This window comes from Mycteria americana, chromosome 5 (assembly GCF_035582795.1).
Source record: "Mycteria americana isolate JAX WOST 10 ecotype Jacksonville Zoo and Gardens chromosome 5, USCA_MyAme_1.0, whole genome shotgun sequence".
Lineage (NCBI taxonomy): Eukaryota > Metazoa > Chordata > Aves > Ciconiiformes > Ciconiidae > Mycteria > Mycteria americana.
In genome coordinates this window covers 43,563,336-43,582,267 of record NC_134369.1, presented here as the reverse complement: position 1 = coordinate 43,582,267, position 18,932 = coordinate 43,563,336, and the positions used below count along the sequence as shown (strand labels likewise).

Sequence of the window (18,932 nt, the reverse complement as noted above, 5' to 3'; positions counted from 1 at the left end):
CAAAGTGCAGAAGTATTGCAAGAAATATTAGGAACAACTATCATTTAAAACTCTGCTTAGAAATAAGTAGCCTTTGCAAACAAGAGATCACACTAGGAGATCTTAGTCAATAAGTAAGCTAGAGGAGGTAAAAGCATGGATTGTACTCACAAGGTCTATTTCAGTTAAGTCTTGGTTGAGAATTACAGAAAAGATGTCCTGATCATTTTGCATCCCAGACTGCACTTGTGTTAAATATGACAGGCAGCTGTGTTAAGCCTCATCTGGCTCCCATTCTTCAGTTTCTAGCAGGCATTGAATAAGTCAGATCACTTTCTCTCATAGAAATTGAGAGAACCTGACACTGAAGACATCCTAACCCATTTTGATCTTGCTTTTGCCATTAGAATTCTATTCTACTGGCACTTCTTTGTGGGAAAGGAGAAGTGCCTTGATCTAGTCTGGAACTACCAAGGGAAAAAAAATACACTATCTGTCCTTGCTGTCCAAAACCATCAAGCAGGTCACAAGTACAGCTATTAATTCTCCTTTTAACCTTCTCTACCCTTAAAATGTTTCTGCTAATACTATGAATAGATCTCCTCATCAACTGTTTCATAGAAGTTGAAGAGATGTGAAGCAGTTAAATATCTAGTCTTTTTCTTGTCAATTTTTTTTCCCATAACAATAACCAGAAGTAGATGGATGTAGATTTTCCAGACTTAAGTAATTGTTTCCTGAAATCTTGTTCAGAAGTTCCTTAAATGAAGTCTGAGCTTTAGGGGGGTCTTAAGAAACTGTCATTAATTGTCATTAAAAACAACTCCTCTTCACTTATTTTCACAAACTTGTATTTGTAGTACTTATACTACACTTTGTACTTTCATCCTGAAGAGCATCAGACTTAAGTCTAAGTTTTCAGGTATCAGCTAAAGAAGCAAGGGAAATTTTCATTAGCCTTTGGTGAAATAGCTTTCAACAGTAAGAGGGGGTGAAATCTCTGCAACCTGGTAAGTATCTGTTTGTATGTTCTTTATTAGGCAAATGGGGTTTGCGCTCTCCCCTTCTTTTACTTTGCAAAGCTGACCAACTTCAGCTGTTTGCTTCCTTAATCTGTATTCTTTCTGAGTAAGGAATGAGTAAGGAAATGTCACTCATTAGGTGTCTTGCAAGTCTTTCATGGTTTGGAACATTGGTTTTTCTTTTGAGGGCTTCTCATCAAGTCAAGAGTTCAGGAAGGAAGAGGTTTCTGTTTCAGTTTTAGACTGTGCAAAAAACAGAACCAACTTTGAAGACCCCTCTCAAAGAGAACCGTTTCTTCAGTGTAAGCAAAACAAAACAATAAAAGTATGACTGCAACTGTCTCCCGGCTCTTTAACCTTACTGAAACAGTCTGTGCAAAAATGAAGAGGAAACTTCCCTTATAAAGGAAAACTGCAACAAAGCCTGCTTATGAAAAGTAATTGTTTAGTTAATTGTTCACTATGTATTAAATGTTGTATAACTTCTCTTTAGGTTGGAGCAGCACTTAGGCCTGCCTTTGCTTCTGAAACTCCTCCTGATGTCACAGCAAAAGCATGTCAGGCAAGTGTTGAAAGTCAGAAGTCTTAGGTAATAGACCCTCTGAAATTTTCTTTTTCCTTGATACTCCACACAAGAAAAAGGAAATAAATCATCTAGCCTCAAATCCTCAATGCACACAAAATGTCACCTATGTTACCTCTATATTGTAACAACTGAAAGATTTTATGCACTTTAAAATCTGTTGAGAAACTTTGTGGCAGCTGATACTTTGGCTGTTATTTATGACATCCCTCTAATGTTTTTGTCTTTCATTACTTATGTATACTAAACTGTAATGTCATTTAACATTGATTATTATCCGAGAGTAACTGTACCTCAGTAGAAATTAAATCTGATTTTTATAATTTTACAGATGGAAAAAAGAGTATCCAGTGGTGTTTGGCTCTTGTTTCTCACTATTTCTGTTTTATAACACTAGGTATGCAGTGCCTGGATAGCAAGTGGTGTTGTAAGTGATCTTAATGACCTTCGAAGGGTTCACCAGTTGCTTGTATCCTCTTTGGTAAAGGTGCAGGCTGGGAAAGAAGCACAAAGTCAGCAATATAATGAAAGCACCTCAACTATGGAGATACTGGCTGTGCTTAAGGCTTGGGCAGAGGTTAGTGGAACAGCTCTGTAATGATAGTCTTGATATCTGGTAGGTAAGTTAGAACCTTTCAGACAGAATGGTTTTGGGAATTTCTTACGTGCTTCATTAAATGGAAGTTGCTGGTCCTTTGCTTTGCTTTGATACCTCTGAACAGTACATGAACTTTGTAAACTTGACAAAAGCACTGATAGTTAAACTGTTTGTATTATACTATACATTAAGAAATATGTCTAGTACTTAAGAAATATGAATTTCTTAACATGTTCTAATGTTTCAATATTAATTTTAAATTGGCGTGGTATAAATGGCTATGGTGATGGTCCACTGAACATACCATTTTAAATAGGTATCATTTTTCTCATTGTCTGTTGGCATTTAATTTCTTACAGGTAGTTCTTGTAAGTTAACAATGTCAGCTCAGTACTGCATTGGCTAACTGCCTTAAAGTCAGCTCACGTGAATGCCTGTTTTAATACATGTAAATGCAAGGTTAGATATTTAAAAATAAAAAATGTGAACAATGTACGTAATCTCTAGAAGATGTGTCTTAGCACTGATAATGACCTTGGATGCTGACAGTTGATAGCCAGCTAAATATGAGCATGTTATGTAGTTAATATGATATTTCTATGTATAACCAGGGAGCTATTTTGAAGGAGAAAGCAAGCAATAGATAGCTTTTATGTGAACATTTGTAGAAAAACATACCAACCCCTGGTGTCCATACTTGAGAAAGGATATTGGCAAAATAGGAAAGCCATTGGAGAAAAGCTAGCAAGTGGGAATAAAAAAATCTTGAAAACATGTTTACATCGAGAGATTTAAGTAGATCAGTCTATTTAATCTATTCAGGAAAAGATCAGGTGCTGTGATAAATTTAAAATTATTATATGGAGAAAAGTATTTTAATGGCATATAACAATAACCTATGACTGGTCAGAAGGTGAGACAAAATTCAGACTAGATGTGAGGCTCAACTGTAAGAAGTGAAGATCTGTAGATTGTTCCAGTCTATAATTAAGATCACTGGAAGTCTTCAAAGCAAACTTTGTATAAACTGGATCTTGGATATGAGAAACTATGACAAAGTAAACCAGGGATAAGCTTTTGTGACCTGTAATTTACAAATATTTCACTTAAGCCTTAGGCAGTTCCTTCTCACTTAGGATCTTACCTATTTCTTCTTTCCAGAATTTGAAGGAATTCCCCATCCTGTTGTGGGGAGGAGTGAGAGGGGGGCTTGATGGGTGCTCAGTTGCTGGCCTGGGTCAACCCACTACAACTAGCAATCTTGAAAAAGATACAGAAATCATAATTGCAGGAGATGGATACTCACAAAAGCTAACTTTAGATTAGTTGAACTGGTCTCCTGTGTATCCTTTATAGTTGAGGAGAAGAGCTTCCCTGCAGGGGCATTTTGGAGAGACTAAAGAGGGCTGCTGGTCTGAAACATTCTCAAGCCTATCTTTTTCGATAACTAGAGAGGCATCTAGGGAAATTAACCTTCTCCCATTGAAGTTAACCTATTGATGGTAACACCCGAAGTTTGCAAATGATGCAAGACTGTACTCTTCATTCTTTACTGCTAACACAGGGTAATACATAGTTTTGAGAAGTTGGTTGCAAGTGCAATATGCTATTTCAGTTAAAAGAAGATTTAGGAATGATTTGACTGTGGTTTCAGGATCATGATTATAGGTATATTATTTGATAATAAGTTCTTCAGTCTTGTAGCTATAACTATAACAGGGTTTGATGGTTGGAAGCTGAAGTTGGACAAGTAATATATTAATCTTTAAGAGCAGGGAAGTTAACTGCAGCTATGTTTAGGGATTTTAGTAGGTTTCCTTTTATTGGAACTCTTGCATCAAGATTAGCTGGGGGAGTGGATTCAGAAGGTTTAGAAAATAAGTGCTTTTTCGCCCATGCCTGATGGACTTGAAGCAGGAATAGATTCTAGGAAACCTCATGCCCGCTCAACAGGCAGTCACGCTAATGATCACAGTAGTTTTCCAAGTGTTAATATTTGTAAATCTCTCTCCAAATATATAAACAGGTTTACATAGTTGCAGTTGAAAAGCAGAAAAATCAAAGTGATGCACACAATCACTGTTTAAAAATTGCCAACTCTGCAGAAGAAAGCTACAGAGATGTAACATCTTCAGCCAGTGGACTTCTGGACTTAGTACAGGCAGATCTTGGAACACTGAGCAAGCTCTGGCTTGCTGCACTTCAGGATTTTGCTCTCTTAACTTTGCCTTCAGAATATGCATCGCAACTACCTGCTGAAGGTAAGAAGGCAAATCAATTGTATTTTCATAGGTCACTTGTAAGTGCACATCATTAATGTCCTAGCTGACTTGTGTTAAGATCACAGTAAGATTAAATTGTATAGAGAATACGCATACTTGTGTACCTATCTAAAGATAAAGACTGCTTTTGAGAACAGAGGTTTCACTGATGTGAGAAGTTGTTTGCTTGGTATTCTTGTTTGTTGTGTAATTATATGATTGAAAGAAGAAAAAGGTTATTGTATTGGATTCTATCCAAATAAATCTAAATGAAGTGCCCTTATTAGCCTGAATTTTAATATTGCCTGTATTTAAAAAAAAAGTCATACATAAAATACAGTAAATATGATGCCAATAAAAAGAAGAATCCCCTTTTATAAGAATGAGAAAAATATGGTAGTTGAAAATAAATGACATCCTTAAAACTATAACTTCTCTTCTTGCAGGTGGTACATTTTATACAGCAGAGACAATTGAAAATGCCAGACCTCATTACTACAACTCCTGGGCACTGATACTTTATGCTACAGCATTATGGCTTACTAGCACAGGTTTTATTGCTGTTGATCCAGATGAAGGAGTTATTAATCTCTCTAGACCTGTCACCCCAACTACAATGTGTCAAGATTCTTCTACCAGGCCCTTGGTGAAATCTCCTGAGGATGTGAATACTGACAGATTTCATCTTATCTTGGGTTAGTGAGTGCATAATCTGTCTAGATGCTGTGACACAAAATGTCATTTTTAATAGATAAAACTGTTAGCAAACAAAGATTTAATTATTCACATTTAACTGCATCGTTGAGTATTGCATCTCTTAAAAAAAAAAAAAAAATACAGTCAGAAGAATTTTAAGTCCTAGTGAGAAAATTGTAAAGCATTTTCCCAAATGTGGTAGAAAAAACCTTAAGTGTGAGCTAAACAAGTCCTAAACAAGTGCTTACTACTCTGCTCATAAACATGCAAGTTCAAGGGTGGATTTTACCACGGTTGTAGCACTACAATTACAGAGTCTACGGTTTAGCATCACTGAAGTACAGTTTTACATCACCGAATAGTGTGTAGGTTGGAAGGGTTGTGTGGAGGTCATCTTGCCCACCACCCCCTGCTCAAGCAGGGCCACCAAAAGCCAGTTGCCCAGGACCGTGTCCAGACAGCTTTTGAATATCTCCATGGATGGAGACTCCACAACCTCTCTGGGCAACCTGTGCCAGTGCTCAGTCACCTCATGGTAAAAAAGTGTTTCCTTAAGTTCACATAAAGCTCTGTTTAAGCCTCCGCTACTGCAGAGGCTAGTCAGGCCGTTGAATTCAGTCCCGGTTCACTAAATTTGCACAACTAGGCATTTCTGGTTGTATTTTTTTTTACTTTGGTCTGTCTTTTGTATCCTTCTTTTGTAATCCCTTTTTGGAATGCGTTTGTATGACCGAGATGCATATGGCTTCTTTTGAATCCCAGTCTTCCTGCACAGACCCAGCTCCTTTTGAACTCCATTGCTCCCTCAGTTAAAAGTGGGACCTCTTATACAAAAGCTGTTCATTTCCCCTGCTTCCTATACTACTGGATTAGTGCTTCAAATTTCATATACTTTACCATGGACACCTGGCTTGTTTTTTCTGCTTCTGAACATATTCCACTTGTTCATTTTCACATCCTACAGAGGAACTGAAAGAACTTATAACACGGACGCTTTCTGTTGCGCAGCTGTTCTTTAGTGTACATTGATCGGTTTCCTAAGTCATCACACATTTTGGAATTACAGCTGTACAACTTGGATGAGAATATGGATCACAGTTTATATGAAGTTTATCTCCAATGTCATAAAAAGTCATCTGAATGGTCCTGAAAGCTCAGAGAAAAGTGATTGTTTTTATCTGCTCTAGGATTGCAAGCTTAGCTTCATGTAATTTACTTAGCTGGTGATCCAGTTGTGGTAGCTGCAATCTTTAGCATTTTTGTAAAATGGGAAGATAAAGCCTTAGCCTTTGAGTTTGTGAACTGTTATTTTCTCTGTTATTTGCTTCTCTTACATAAATCAGTGTGATTAGGCAAATATTCTGCTATATACTCATTATGAATTGTCTGCCTATTCATTGGCCCTAGAGTTCAGTGCTTTTACTCAGAAATTGCTCTTTTAAAAAAAATTTATTTATGTTAATAGCCAGTTATAATTGTGTCTTATACTGTCTAGAAGCTGAAGTTCTTTCATTGATTTGAGGGAAATAGAGTTCTTGCCCCAAGATAATAGCAATAGAAGATGAATTCACTTAATATAAAATGCAAATGCTATTTCTATGTCTGCTCAACCTACTGTTAGGTTACTTAGTAATTGACAAAATTAATTCTTAAAATTTCAAGCACATACGAGTTTTTTCTTCTGATGCTTACAGGAATTAGTGTGGAATTTCTCTGCTCGCCTCGATCAGATGCAGCAATGGAGAACATTATTGCCTGCTTACACGCCCTACAGGCACTCTTCGATGTTCCGTGGCCGAGGTCTAAAATAGGTGGTGATCAGGTAATGTCTTAATGATCAAAAGCCCCCCCAGAACTAAGGCATAATTTTAGTTTGAACAGTATCTCTACTCTCTATTGTATATCCAGTAACCTTCAATGCATAAGTAGTAGGTGAATTATATGCTTTACCAAAATCCAAAGCTGTAGAGGGAGGAGAGGAAAAGAGCACAGCATGGAACCTGTAAGAAGACAGTGAGGGGGCAGAGAACTTGAGGGCATTTCATGAGGAAGGAGTAATTAGACGAGTAGGATGAGAGCCAGGTAAAGGCAGAATTCCAGAAAAAAAAGTTCTCTTACTCTCTCTGTCAAGGGACAGTTCAATTAATTCTGTTGTAAATATTGAAGATGATAAAAGGAAACTGGACAAAAGCAGTGGTATTTTAAAAAAAAGAAAAGGCAAAACCAAAAAAACCACAACACACCAGTGATCCTAAAAAGAAGCAACAATTCCTTTTTTTTTTTTTTTTCCTTTAAATTAAGCTTTATACCATCCTGTGTGCCAAGCAACTGTCTAACACAGCAAAAGTGATAAAGCCTGTGGACATGGCCAGGTTATGCTGACTACTGGTGCTCTCTCCAAGGAAATGCATATACTGTAGGAGGGATACAATGTAGTATCCCCACCTTCACGAGTTAAAAAGCCATAAGATAAAGATTACTTGGGGGTTTTTTAGTAGTTTTAAGTGCCTTATGATTACTATTTGTATATGGTATACATGATTGCTGTACATGCGTGTTGTACGTGCATATTGTACATGATTACTATTCTGTTGGGAGAATTGAGCAGGACTGCTGCTACTGGGAGCTGAGCTAGATGTTGAAGAAAATGCTAACTCCTGTGATTGTATCAATTATACTGTGTTCCTTAGTGAGATTAATAAGAGTGAGACTGTTGGCTTTAACAAATATTAATAAGTTTCTAAAATTCCTGCATTAAAATGGGAATATATTAAGCATTTATTTTACTGTAGGAGTTGGGTGTAGAGCTACTGAATGTTTTGCATCGACTGATACTGACCAGAGAATCACCTGATATTCAGCTTGCTGCCCTTGAAGTGGTTCGGCTGATTGTTTTTGCAGCTCAGGAACATGTGAAGGAAAAGCGGAGAAGTGCAGAAGGTACAGTAATGTATGAGATGTTGAATACATATTATCAGGGTTAAAGCAATTCTTTCTTGGAAAACTAGATTCTTGAAGGTGATATTCCAAGATGCATCTTAATTGAAGTGTTTCACAGTTGGTGACTAATCCTGGTTTACTTAAGTCAGTCCAGGTGCCTGACATAAGAAATTGGGGTGGTATGATAGATAGCAGGTGGTTTTGGTGGTGACTAGAAGACATGAAGCGAGGAGGAAAACTGGAGAAACTGCAGTTGGGATAGTCTTGTGTGGTGTCAGGGAGGGAGGAGTCTTAGTGAAAAGCTGGGATCAGCTGCAGTAGAGCAACGGAGAGACTCAGCACACACAGCTGTTAACAAGCCAGACTCCACTAGTTACTCTGATAGTAACTTCCTACAGTTCATTTTCTAAAAGAAAAAAACTGGGAGAAGAATCAAAACACTTACGTCAGGTGACATCATATCGGCATAGTACCTCAGCATGTTGTATGCCTAAATCTATTGCACACACTTTTGCCTTTTGACAATCGGTGCATAGTTTGCTTATTCAGAAGGATGGATGTTTGCAGGTAGAACTTTGAAAACACATGCATGCACATATATATGTATCAAGATTGTCACTTGGTGATGAAACAGTCTTAAGAAGTGAACTTTTTGGAAACAAGGTGCAGCCTGCAGATTTCTGCCATATTTCTTCTTTTTGTTTTAGTTGATGATGGTGCTGCAGAAAAGGAAACATTACCAGAATTTGGAGAAGGCAAAGATACAGGAGGACTGGTGCCTGGGAAATCGTTAGTCTTTGCAACACTGGAGTTGTGTGTTTGTATTCTTGTCAGACAGCTTCCCCAGCTCAACCCTAAATTAACTTGTAGCCCTGCAGTTCAATCTGGAAAACATCTGTTATTGTCAGAAGATGGAAGTAGACTGGTAGCAGCAGCATTAGTTATTCTCTCTGATGTTCCTGCAATCTGCTCTCCTGAAGGTATGCTGTTTCATCACAAGAAAAGATTAATGAAAGAATATTGGGCTCTTCTGAGCCCCCTTGTTATCACCTAATTTTCTCAGCTGGATAAATCTGGCAGCAAGTTTTGTTGATTTGCTTGTGACAATTTCCTGTTCTAATTATTTTTTTTTTGACTGTCAGATTACAAAACAAGTTACAAAACTAAAGCAATTAAAGGAGCAGTTTTTCTTTTCCTCCCACCTGTAGCAGTGAAATTAATAGATTTGTTTTGTACCGGGAAGTATATGATAGCTACATGATTATATTCTACTTGAATTGTCTATTCTGGAATTTATAATGCAGACGTAAATTAAGTTTAAAGGGAAATGTATCATGTTACCTTTCACTAAAAGTCATCATTTGAACATTAGAAAACCACTGTAAGGAGTTACAGTTGATTTCTCAGATTAGTTGACTTTTTACCCATGATTCATTTTGAATTCACTCCAGACTTTAAGATGGTTCTCCCCCCACCACCTCCCAATATCGTATTCATACATATGATCTTTCAATACTGTTACAGCCACACCTATAAACCATTTCTGCCCGACTCCTGTGTTCCCACCTTAGGTATCTGTGTTACACTTTATGCAAATTTTTGCATTTACCAGCCCTGGAAATATTTTTTTTTTTTCTTAATTTGTTCTCCATCACAAGATTCTTCTTCAGGGGATAGCATACTCCAAATGGAATAGTAGGCAGTTCTTGCTATCATTGTAGGCTGATAGTATGATTTCTCTTTTCCATCTGCAGCTCATTATTTATCAGTTCAAAGCAAAAGGAAACAAACTTAGCATCACTTAGATCTGAGGGCAACTATCTTGTATGAAAAATAATCTGTGATTTTTCTTTTCTCCCTGTAGTTCTTTTTGTCTTTAGCTGTTCAAGTTATTCCACAAACTAACAGTTTGCAGGATCAGACCAGAAGGGATATTTACACTAGAGAACCTGAGCGTTTAAGCCAGGTGACTAAAATGAGGAGCTTAAGCTTGCTTATACAGTCAGTTGAATAAGGAAGCATCTCCAAAAGTCAACTCATATAATCAAAGAAAAGAGAATTCCTGTGTGGAGTTGCATCATTTTTTCCCCTTTAATAGGTAACTGAAGTTATAGTCCTGTGACTACCATGTCTCTTACTTCGGGCACCTGTTATGATATGTATGCATAATAAAATTTTCAAATAAATGATGCTCATGAACTGCATTTCCTACTGAATTCCAAAGTCAATTTTCAGCGACTTGGCTGTTTAAAAATAGAAGGTAGATGTCCTCAGGTTCAGAAAATACTGATGCATATGTCAGAGACGTTCATTATTCAACAGGTCTCTCACGAACATCAGTATATTAAAATCTTAAAAACCTAAGCATTTTGCTGATTAGGGAAGGACATATGCATATTAAGCCATATGCTTAACTCTGTGCTTTGCTGAATCAGAACTTAAGATAGGAGCAAAACATAAGTATGCAGATTTCTAGATTGTCTCCAATATGTGCAGAATTCTGTATTACTATTAGATTCAAAGACATAAGAATATGCAAAACTGCTATGCCAAGTTATTCCTGCAAATTTTTTTTTTTTTAATAGTCTCTTATTCTGACAGGTCAACTGTCAGATTCTCAGGGAGAGATGAAGATCTGTTCAGTAGGCTGTGGGACAATCTGCTTCTCTCCTTAGGTCTTCTCTTTTCCAAAATATTTGTTAGAGTTTTTTATTATAATTCTAGGAATTTTTGTTACACATTTTTAGTCTGAGATCCTCTTATTAATCTTACTAAATTCTTGACTTTAGTGATTTCCTGGAGCAATGACATCCTTGGCTAACTACACATCATGTGGGAGAAGTATTTCCTCTTACCAGTTTTGAAATTACCCCCTGTTAATTTCCTTCACTGTTTTGTCTTCATTGCAAAATATGCTTAGATGCTCATAATTTGTTTTCTACTATTCGGTACTTTGTATACTTCCATACCTTCTCTTCTGCTCCTTAGTGGTTCTGATCTTTCTGTTCTTGCTTTTCTCTGAACATGACATAATTCCACACTTCATATAATAAAATCATCAAGGAGAAGATATACAATGCTAATTTAAAAGGGGAAAAGGTTTAACTTCGCTTAAGCAGTCTGACTCCATGTTTTCTATAGCAAGTCACATGATAGTTCAAATCTTTCTTCAAATTACCAGTGCCTCCATTCACATAGGTGATTAAAAATTACAAATTACAAATAAAAAAGAGAATCCAAGAAAACTGCTTCAATTTTTTTTTAATTTGAAAGGTACCTGAATTTTTTTAACTTCTGTGAAATTAATTTGCTTTGTTTTACAGGAAGTGTTTCAGTTCTTCCTACTATCTTGTACCTAATTATTGGAGTACTTAAAGAAACTGCTGTGAAATTGCAAGATGGCCAGTTACCTTTGACGGTTGCTGCATCTCTACAAGCTCTTAAAGGACTCTTGTCTTCTCCGATGGCTCGAGCAGAGAAGAGTCGGACTGCTTGGACTGATCTTCTACGTAGTGCTTTGGTCACAGTGCTTGACTGTTGGGATCAAGGTAAGCACAAATTTTGGGTTTGTGTGTTTAAGAAAAAATGTTTGGGTGAAAGGTGGTTTGGTTTTATTTAAATTAAATTTACGCACATCTTAAAGACTAATATCTTAGTCACAGGAGAATTAGTTGGCTACCAAGTACTGTTGAAACTATAGTGCAATCTTGTCCTTACAGTTCATATGAGAAGTCATCATCTGTAAAGTTATAAATGTGGGATTGCAGGCTTACCCCTGTATTATGTAGTACCACAATGTAGTTACATGGTACGATGGAATAAACAGGAGTTATGGCCTCAGTGTACAGTTGCGCATAAAAGACAGCTGTACTGTATGCACGTTCGCCACAAAGAATTAGTGTCTGTATTCAAGTAGAGGGTATTAAAACAGTAGTTCAAGAAAAAATATTTTTGTCTTAGTTTTCTGTGTGCTGCTTCTTCATCTTCCCAAGTTTGTAGTACTTTTATCATTCCTTGTGTTTAATCTCTAAGTTGTTGGAACTTTTGTTTATACTGCTGGGTTTTTAAATTATAGCAAAAGAATATATGTTCTTAATGCAAATTTTATATTATTCTCAAAATAGGTTGTACCCTAATATGTCATACCAGCTCTTCAAAGATATTTACTGTACCTTTATACAGAGGAACAATTGAATAGGAGTATCCTGTTATTTCTAAATATGCATATAATCACCCCTAAATTCCCATTTCGGCCTTGGCTTTTATTACAGTAAAAGTCCATATCAGTCCATCAGAGTATGTCATGTATGTGAAAAAAGAGATTCCTAAAGAAATGTAGATGTTGATATTTCTATTCCACCTCTTTGTAACACTTGAATTCATAGAATTACTTTTTAATGCAAATCTAACAGACCGCTTGCTTTATTGATAGTAGATGGGCTTCTCCAAGAACTTGATGAAGTTAGCCTGCTTACTGCTATTACAGTATTTGTTATGTCTACCAGTCCAGAAGTTACTACCGTAGAGTGCCTTCAAAAGCGTTGTATTGAGAAGTTTAAAATAACACTTGACTCAAAAGATCCTCTTGTAAGTACTGGTGAAGTTATAAGAATGTCGGTATCATATTAAATGGATTTTAGCTAATTTTCTGTTCAGTTGTTTCACTTGTCCTGTGTGTTGATTCCAGTTAATTCTGTCCTGACTATATCTGTTTTATTTTAAAATACAGTTTGAACAAGTTAGCAAGGACGTGTCCAGCAGTGCATTTTATCATTTTTTTACTCTGTATACAATTCTGTATTCCTATGATATTTTTTTTATTGCATCAGACTCAGAGCTTTATACATTGATAAGTACATGATACCGTTGTGTGATTTTTCAGGCACCTGTTTCATTTTATTTGTTCATTTTATCTTCAACACACAGATACTATCTTTTGCACAGGAAATCCTTCAGCTGTGGGTCTTTGGGAGCTGGAGCAAGTACCGCTACATAACTTCTACTGTCCCATAAGCATCAGCTCCTGGCCCTGGCTGGAGGCAGCATATTGAACTAGATTAATGCTTTGTTCCGACCTAGTGTAAATATTTTTACGTAGTTGCTTTAGATTGTAGTGCCACAGCTCATCTGTTACTATTCTTCATCTAAAAAACCAACGTATCAGGAAAAAAAAAATTGTATTTATTATTGCAAATGCAAATGGCTTTTCTAGGAGTTGGGACTTCCTCACTCTGAAAGTCCAGCTCTGAAAATAACATGCATTAGATTTCATGTATGACTGTGAGAATTCACGGTAAACTGGTTCCCTTGCATCTTCTCTGTATACATTCATGTAGTAACAAAAAATTAAACAAAGTTACCTTTATTTGAGAAATAGCTGTAAGAAAGTACTTCTTTATATATTAATACATTTGTAGTATTATAAACATTGGTTTCCACTGATAGGAACCTGGGGATGCCAAATATGACTGCAAGAAAATGGTAGTGTGCATTTGCAAGTTTTATCCAAGTGTTTAGGCATCTGAGCCTTTCAGAAATTATGTAGGAACTTGCAGTTTCAGTCTTACTGATTTCCAATGACATGCAAGCTACTGCACCATTCGAGGCTTTTTAAAATTGTGCCTACAGTTTGACAGAGGTAATGCTTACATTTTAAGCACCTATTTTCAGTCAGCTGTATTTTTGCAAAAAAGAGTAGATTTTCAAAATAGTACTAAGACATAATCTTCACACAAAAATATTTCTTCCTTAACTCAAAAATGTAGGAAGGTGTAGGACTCAGTGGAAGGAAACAGGAAGCATGATCTAGTTTCTCTTAATAATTTTATTACAAATTATAATGCTTCTATAAAATATTATGCATTGGCAGCCTGCAACCTGATAAATTTTCAAGCTGTGAGGCACATTTTTCCTCTCCCTAAAATTTTATCTGACAAGCTGTGAGTTTTAAAACACTGACATGTATTTTTAAGGACAACACTTTGTAACTGCAAATTTGTTTTTCCCTTTAGGTACAGTATAAGTGCTACCAGCTGCTGCACTCCATCTTTCAGCATCCAAACAAAACGGTGTCATATCCTTATATCCATTCTTTAGCACCATCCATTGTGGGAAAACTGCAGGAAACAGAAAAAGCAAAACCTGAAAATGCTGCTGAACTTCAAGTCATTCAGGAGGGAATAAAGGTGGTTACAGCTCTTACAGCCACTGCTGAGGAAGAGCACCGTAAGTTACTTCCATTACTAGTATCCAAAGCATTAGACACGCTGAAAGTTGCCATAAGTAACAAATTAAAACAAAACGACCACTAGGAATCCAGTCCTGAACGCTAATTGCTAACAAGAATGTTGGTTCTTTTTACCATACAGTTCAAATAACATTTGCAGCTTTATAGTTTGTGTTAAATGTTAACTTCGAGAAACACTTCTAGTTAGAATTTGAAGCTGTTTTTAAAAAGTGTATATTTAAGTTGTGTTTTCAATGTTTATAGGTGCTCATTTGGTGGCCTGCCTTCTTCCCATGCTTATTTCCTTTCTTTTGGATGAAAATGCCCTGGTTTCTGCTACAAACTCAGCAAAAAATCTACATGAGTTTGCTTTGCAAAATCTGATGCAGATTGGTCCACAGTACTCATCAGTTTTTAAAAAACTAATGGCTTCCTCTCCAACTATGAAAGCCAGGCTAGAGTCAGCTGTAAAAGGCAATCAAGAAAGCATCAAAGTGAAGACTGCTAAACATGCACAGAATCCTGCGAAAAGTTCAAGCATTCAGCTAAAGACCAGTTTTCTTTGAAGTCTCATATTGTCAATTTACGCGCTTTGAGATCAACAGCAAAAAATGTCCCTTTTAATTTCTAATCACAGTAGGATCGCTATGACTTGATCTCATATTTCAGTTTGCACTGAAGTATTACAGAAGGTTTTTAAGACAAAGCAAATCTCTAGATAACTTTCTGTTAGTGTAAGACTTCTTAGATTTATTCATAGTGTTTAAGAAGTTCTATCAGAGGTCATCTAATCTGTATTTTTTGATTATTTTGGACTAAAATACCAGAAATGCACATGCCTATATTAAAAAAGTATAGTGAACTTTACCATAGATATATTATTTAGGAGCAGCCCACACTTAGCCATTAAGTAAAATTAATTTTGTTTTAAATCAATGTTTGTCAAAAATAAGTTACCCTGATTGGTTTTTGGATTTAACTGGGACATAAATTTACTTGCAGGTTGTAATCTATCCTCATTACTAATTTAACACACTGCATCGTTAAGGAAACAGATTAAATATCCTTGTACGCCTTACAATAGATTATTGTTGATCTCAAAAAATTCAACTCAATAAAGGTAATATTTATAGCTTTAATCCTAATAACTTCTTGAGCTGGCCGAGATTTAACAAATGGTGTTAAATACAGCTCTACAATGCTTCTTCACTGAGGACTCCGTAGTGCTTTATACAGTGGGACTATTATGCATATGTAAGTATTTGCAGGCTTGGTGCCTTGCTGCTTGACATAGTCTCACTTTTCAGGATGTACACTTGTGTTAATTTTGTATTAGGCTAGCCAGGCAATTGAAGCTTACATATCTTGTCCAGGATAGGACAGCAATTTTAATATACTGTGCCTCGATTCAGACATCTGCTCTATCTGGATGTGTGTTTCCTGATCTTTAAATGGTTGGTTATATATACATATAACTCACCTAAATTTATGCATCTCTGCAATGAGAGATGGACATGTTTGAATCAGCTTGTCCTGTGTCAAATAAAGTGCAACAAACTCATAATAAGGAGTATTTAATTAACATTTTTATCAAGGAACATATTTTAATACAGAAAAATAACTATCAAAATTGCAATGGCTATAAAGTATTTTCTACATATAGTGTATTGACTTCTTAATACCAGTATTATCTAAACCAAGCACTATCAAACTGAGGATAGTATTTCCTTCTTGAATCTAATTACCTTTAAAAAAAAAAAAAAGAGGGAAAAAAAAAAGATTTACAGAACTGAGAAACACACCGTGACTCAGGAAAAGTGTGATGTACTGTATTTTATTATAAGTTTTGTATATAATTGTAAATTGTACAGAATTAACCATTTGACCAAAGTTCTAACAATTCATTTTTCTAATTTACATAAATAAAGCTAATTTTCTTCACTTAAGATTTGTCTTAGTCATTTTACCCAATAGCAGAGGAGCTCTAAGGACTCCAGTAACAGAAAAAAAATATTTGTATGCTGCCACAAGGAAACTAATAAGAAATATTTGGGCTGGATGCACCAAGGTCTGTGACTTGACATTGCAGGTCTTCCTCTGTTCTGTATAGCACGATGGGTAAATAAGTAGCATCAGGGAGACAGACTTTATATGTGTAAATACCTGTTCTGTGCCAAATGCTGAAATGTGTGAACTATGGGAAGATGGTTGAGATGCCTTCCATCCTTCCCCGGAGAACCAGAAGTTCTTTCTTTGTTTCCACCTCTTCATTGCAGTCAAAGCTGTAGTTGTTGGCTGTGTTGAAAGGGAGTTACATTAAATTTGGCAGTTACTGATCTTTATCTCATTAGTAATTTTTTTATCTCATTATTTTTCCCTTCAAAGTTTACTCTGGGTACATGCCCTTTTTTTTTGTTTCCCCAAGGCCACTTCTGGAAAATCATAGAGATTCTTACGGGACTTCAAACTTTTAAATGAAACTCATGTCATGTTTACTATCAAAGTGGCCAAAAGTACTGCTGAGAAAGTTAGCTGCTACAATAAGTATATGTGGCTACTTGTTTTATTTTCTGTAATGTATAAGAGTTATGAATTAACATAAAAAATGTTAATAAGCATTAACCTTTCTTTCACTAACAGTTTTTAATGTTTGCTAATACAATCTGATGAAATCCTACTTTGCTCAAAAACTTTTAAAAAGCATGCTCAAGTTGCAAGAGCACCAAGCAAAGCTGTTAAAAGCTAAAAATTAAAGTTTAGAAGACCTTAGTTCTAGATTTCTTAGAGGATCTCATTGTAGTACTAGCTCACATCCAAGTCACTAAGAAGTGCCGTAATTATGTGATTTGATGTTTCTTGGTCAAGTCTTGTAGCCATGTGTGGAAAAGCACCATTTTTTACACTTCTGTGTATTCTAAATGCAGAAACAAAAACTAGATTCAATAAAGAGAACCACTGCTAATTCTTAATGTCTACTGTAAATTAGGACATACATGTGAGCTGAATTTATCCAGATAATTAATTTACCCACATAGTAAAAAATCTGTGCCCTGAGCTGTGCTTTATTATGTACACTTAAAACAATCAGTTGGATCACGTGAATAAATCTACTCCATTTAATGTTTTATAAATGGATCTTACAGATATAATCTTGTTTCAGTTATAAAAAGAATTTGGCTTTTAGATATCAGGTATCTTTGATGCAGTCTTGTTTACTTACAAGGAACTTGCATAAATTTCATTTTTCCTGAAGAAGTAAGTAAGACCACAGAGCAGTTCTGGTTCTAATACCACTCTTCTTTTTTTAAGGCATTGCTTGGCATTCAAGCTCTTAATGTTTAGCCAAACAAAAAGAGCCAAACATGTTTAGCTATAAACCAAAGTCTCACTTTTACTGCTACTGCTCCCTGTGTCCCATGCTTCCTTGCTGATTGTTTTTCTTGCCATTTCTCTACAAGCACCAGTAAATTGTCTTTGCAATGAAGCATGTGGCCTGTGTGCATATTTACTTTGTATGCTTCCACTGTTTGTTTAAAAAGTTTAATATTTTTGTGTGACAAAAAGTCCTGCCTATGCTTAACCTTAACTGTATATATATATATAAAAATACGGGCACATCACAGAATGTAGTATTTAAGTGCCATGCCAAAATTATTTGCAAGCAAATTTCTGGTGACTGCAACAAAACAGAATTAGTCAAAATCATGCAAAAGCATCACACAGTTGGGATGTGGTTGTTTTTAATCGGCTACAAGTCTGTACCACTCCAGCTGAATAAACAGCATTTCTAATAGTCTTGCTTAGGCTGAGACTGACCTGGCGTGCTCCAAGGTGCAGCAGTCGCCTTCAGGCTGAGAGACGCATCAAACAATGCACATATCACCACAAAATAGGATTACCAAATGCATAGAAAGCATAGCAGGGTTTTATTAATAAAAGTTGGTTAATAATTGGAATTTCTAAAGGCATTTTTTTTTTTCCAAAACTGCCGCAGCAGTAACAATGTGAGTTGTTGCAATTGCAGGAGAGGTGGATTGATCTAGGACAGTCTGCTGGTTTATCAGAAGTAATAGTAATACTACTTAGTAGGGGTTGGGCAGCTAATTCAATGGATTTTCAATACAGTTTTAAGTCGAAGGAAGTTGGATGTATCTGTGGCAATAACTATGCGGGGTCACTGTGACAGTCTCCTCTAAAGCTTCATCCCTAATCTCACTGCTAGTTATAAACTTTTTTGTTTTCAGCTTCCTGAAATGAAACTCTTATTTTACCAGTAAATAGCAAGTCAGAAGCTACAAGACCATATGGTTTCCTAACCAACAGTGGTTTAAATCACTCAAGGCCTCTACTAATAAACTGCTCATGTTTTCTTCCAGTTGAAAAATTTGGCCAACGATACTTCAAGCAAGGCAAGAAAGCAAGGGGGAAAAATCCTTAGAAAATTAACCCTCTCTGTTCAGTTTTTGAATAAAAGAACATACAGCAAGGTAGACTATTCTATTTCTCTGCATGGTGGTGTCAAAAACCACAGAAGAGTCACTTCCTTGTGTCTTGAAGGTAGCGCCACTTGGCCAGCACTCCGCAGCCCTGATCCCGTGGGCGTTCCTAGACACTGCTTTTTGCACGG

The 18,932-nt window shown here is 36.2% G+C and overlaps 1 protein-coding gene across 10 annotated transcripts in view; it reads left to right on the top strand.

Moving 5' to 3' along the window:
• HEATR5A (HEAT repeat containing 5A) overlaps positions 1–16,264 on the top strand; it is a 73,509-nt gene extending 57,245 nt beyond the window's left edge. For 7 of the 10 annotated variants that reach the window (XM_075503098.1, XM_075503105.1, XM_075503104.1 and 4 more), the window contains 11 exons: positions 1,495–1,563; positions 1,982–2,161; positions 4,209–4,443; positions 4,890–5,138; positions 6,834–6,961; positions 7,932–8,079; positions 8,787–9,059; positions 11,403–11,627; positions 12,512–12,666; positions 14,091–14,304; positions 14,570–16,264. In XM_075503098.1, the coding sequence (XP_075359213.1) occupies positions 1,495–1,563; positions 1,982–2,161; positions 4,209–4,443; positions 4,890–5,138; positions 6,834–6,961; positions 7,932–8,079; positions 8,787–9,059; positions 11,403–11,627; positions 12,512–12,666; positions 14,091–14,304; positions 14,570–14,871 (2,178 nt within the window). In that variant the 3' untranslated portion in view covers positions 14,872–16,264. The remainder of the gene's footprint in view (positions 1–1,494; positions 1,564–1,981; positions 2,162–4,208; positions 4,444–4,889; positions 5,139–6,833; positions 6,962–7,931; positions 8,080–8,786; positions 9,060–11,402; positions 11,628–12,511; positions 12,667–14,090; positions 14,305–14,569) is intronic. The other 3 variants (XM_075503106.1, XM_075503103.1, XM_075503107.1) reach the window with 3 other exon arrangements.
• The last annotated feature ends 2,668 nt before the right edge of the window (positions 16,265–18,932 follow it).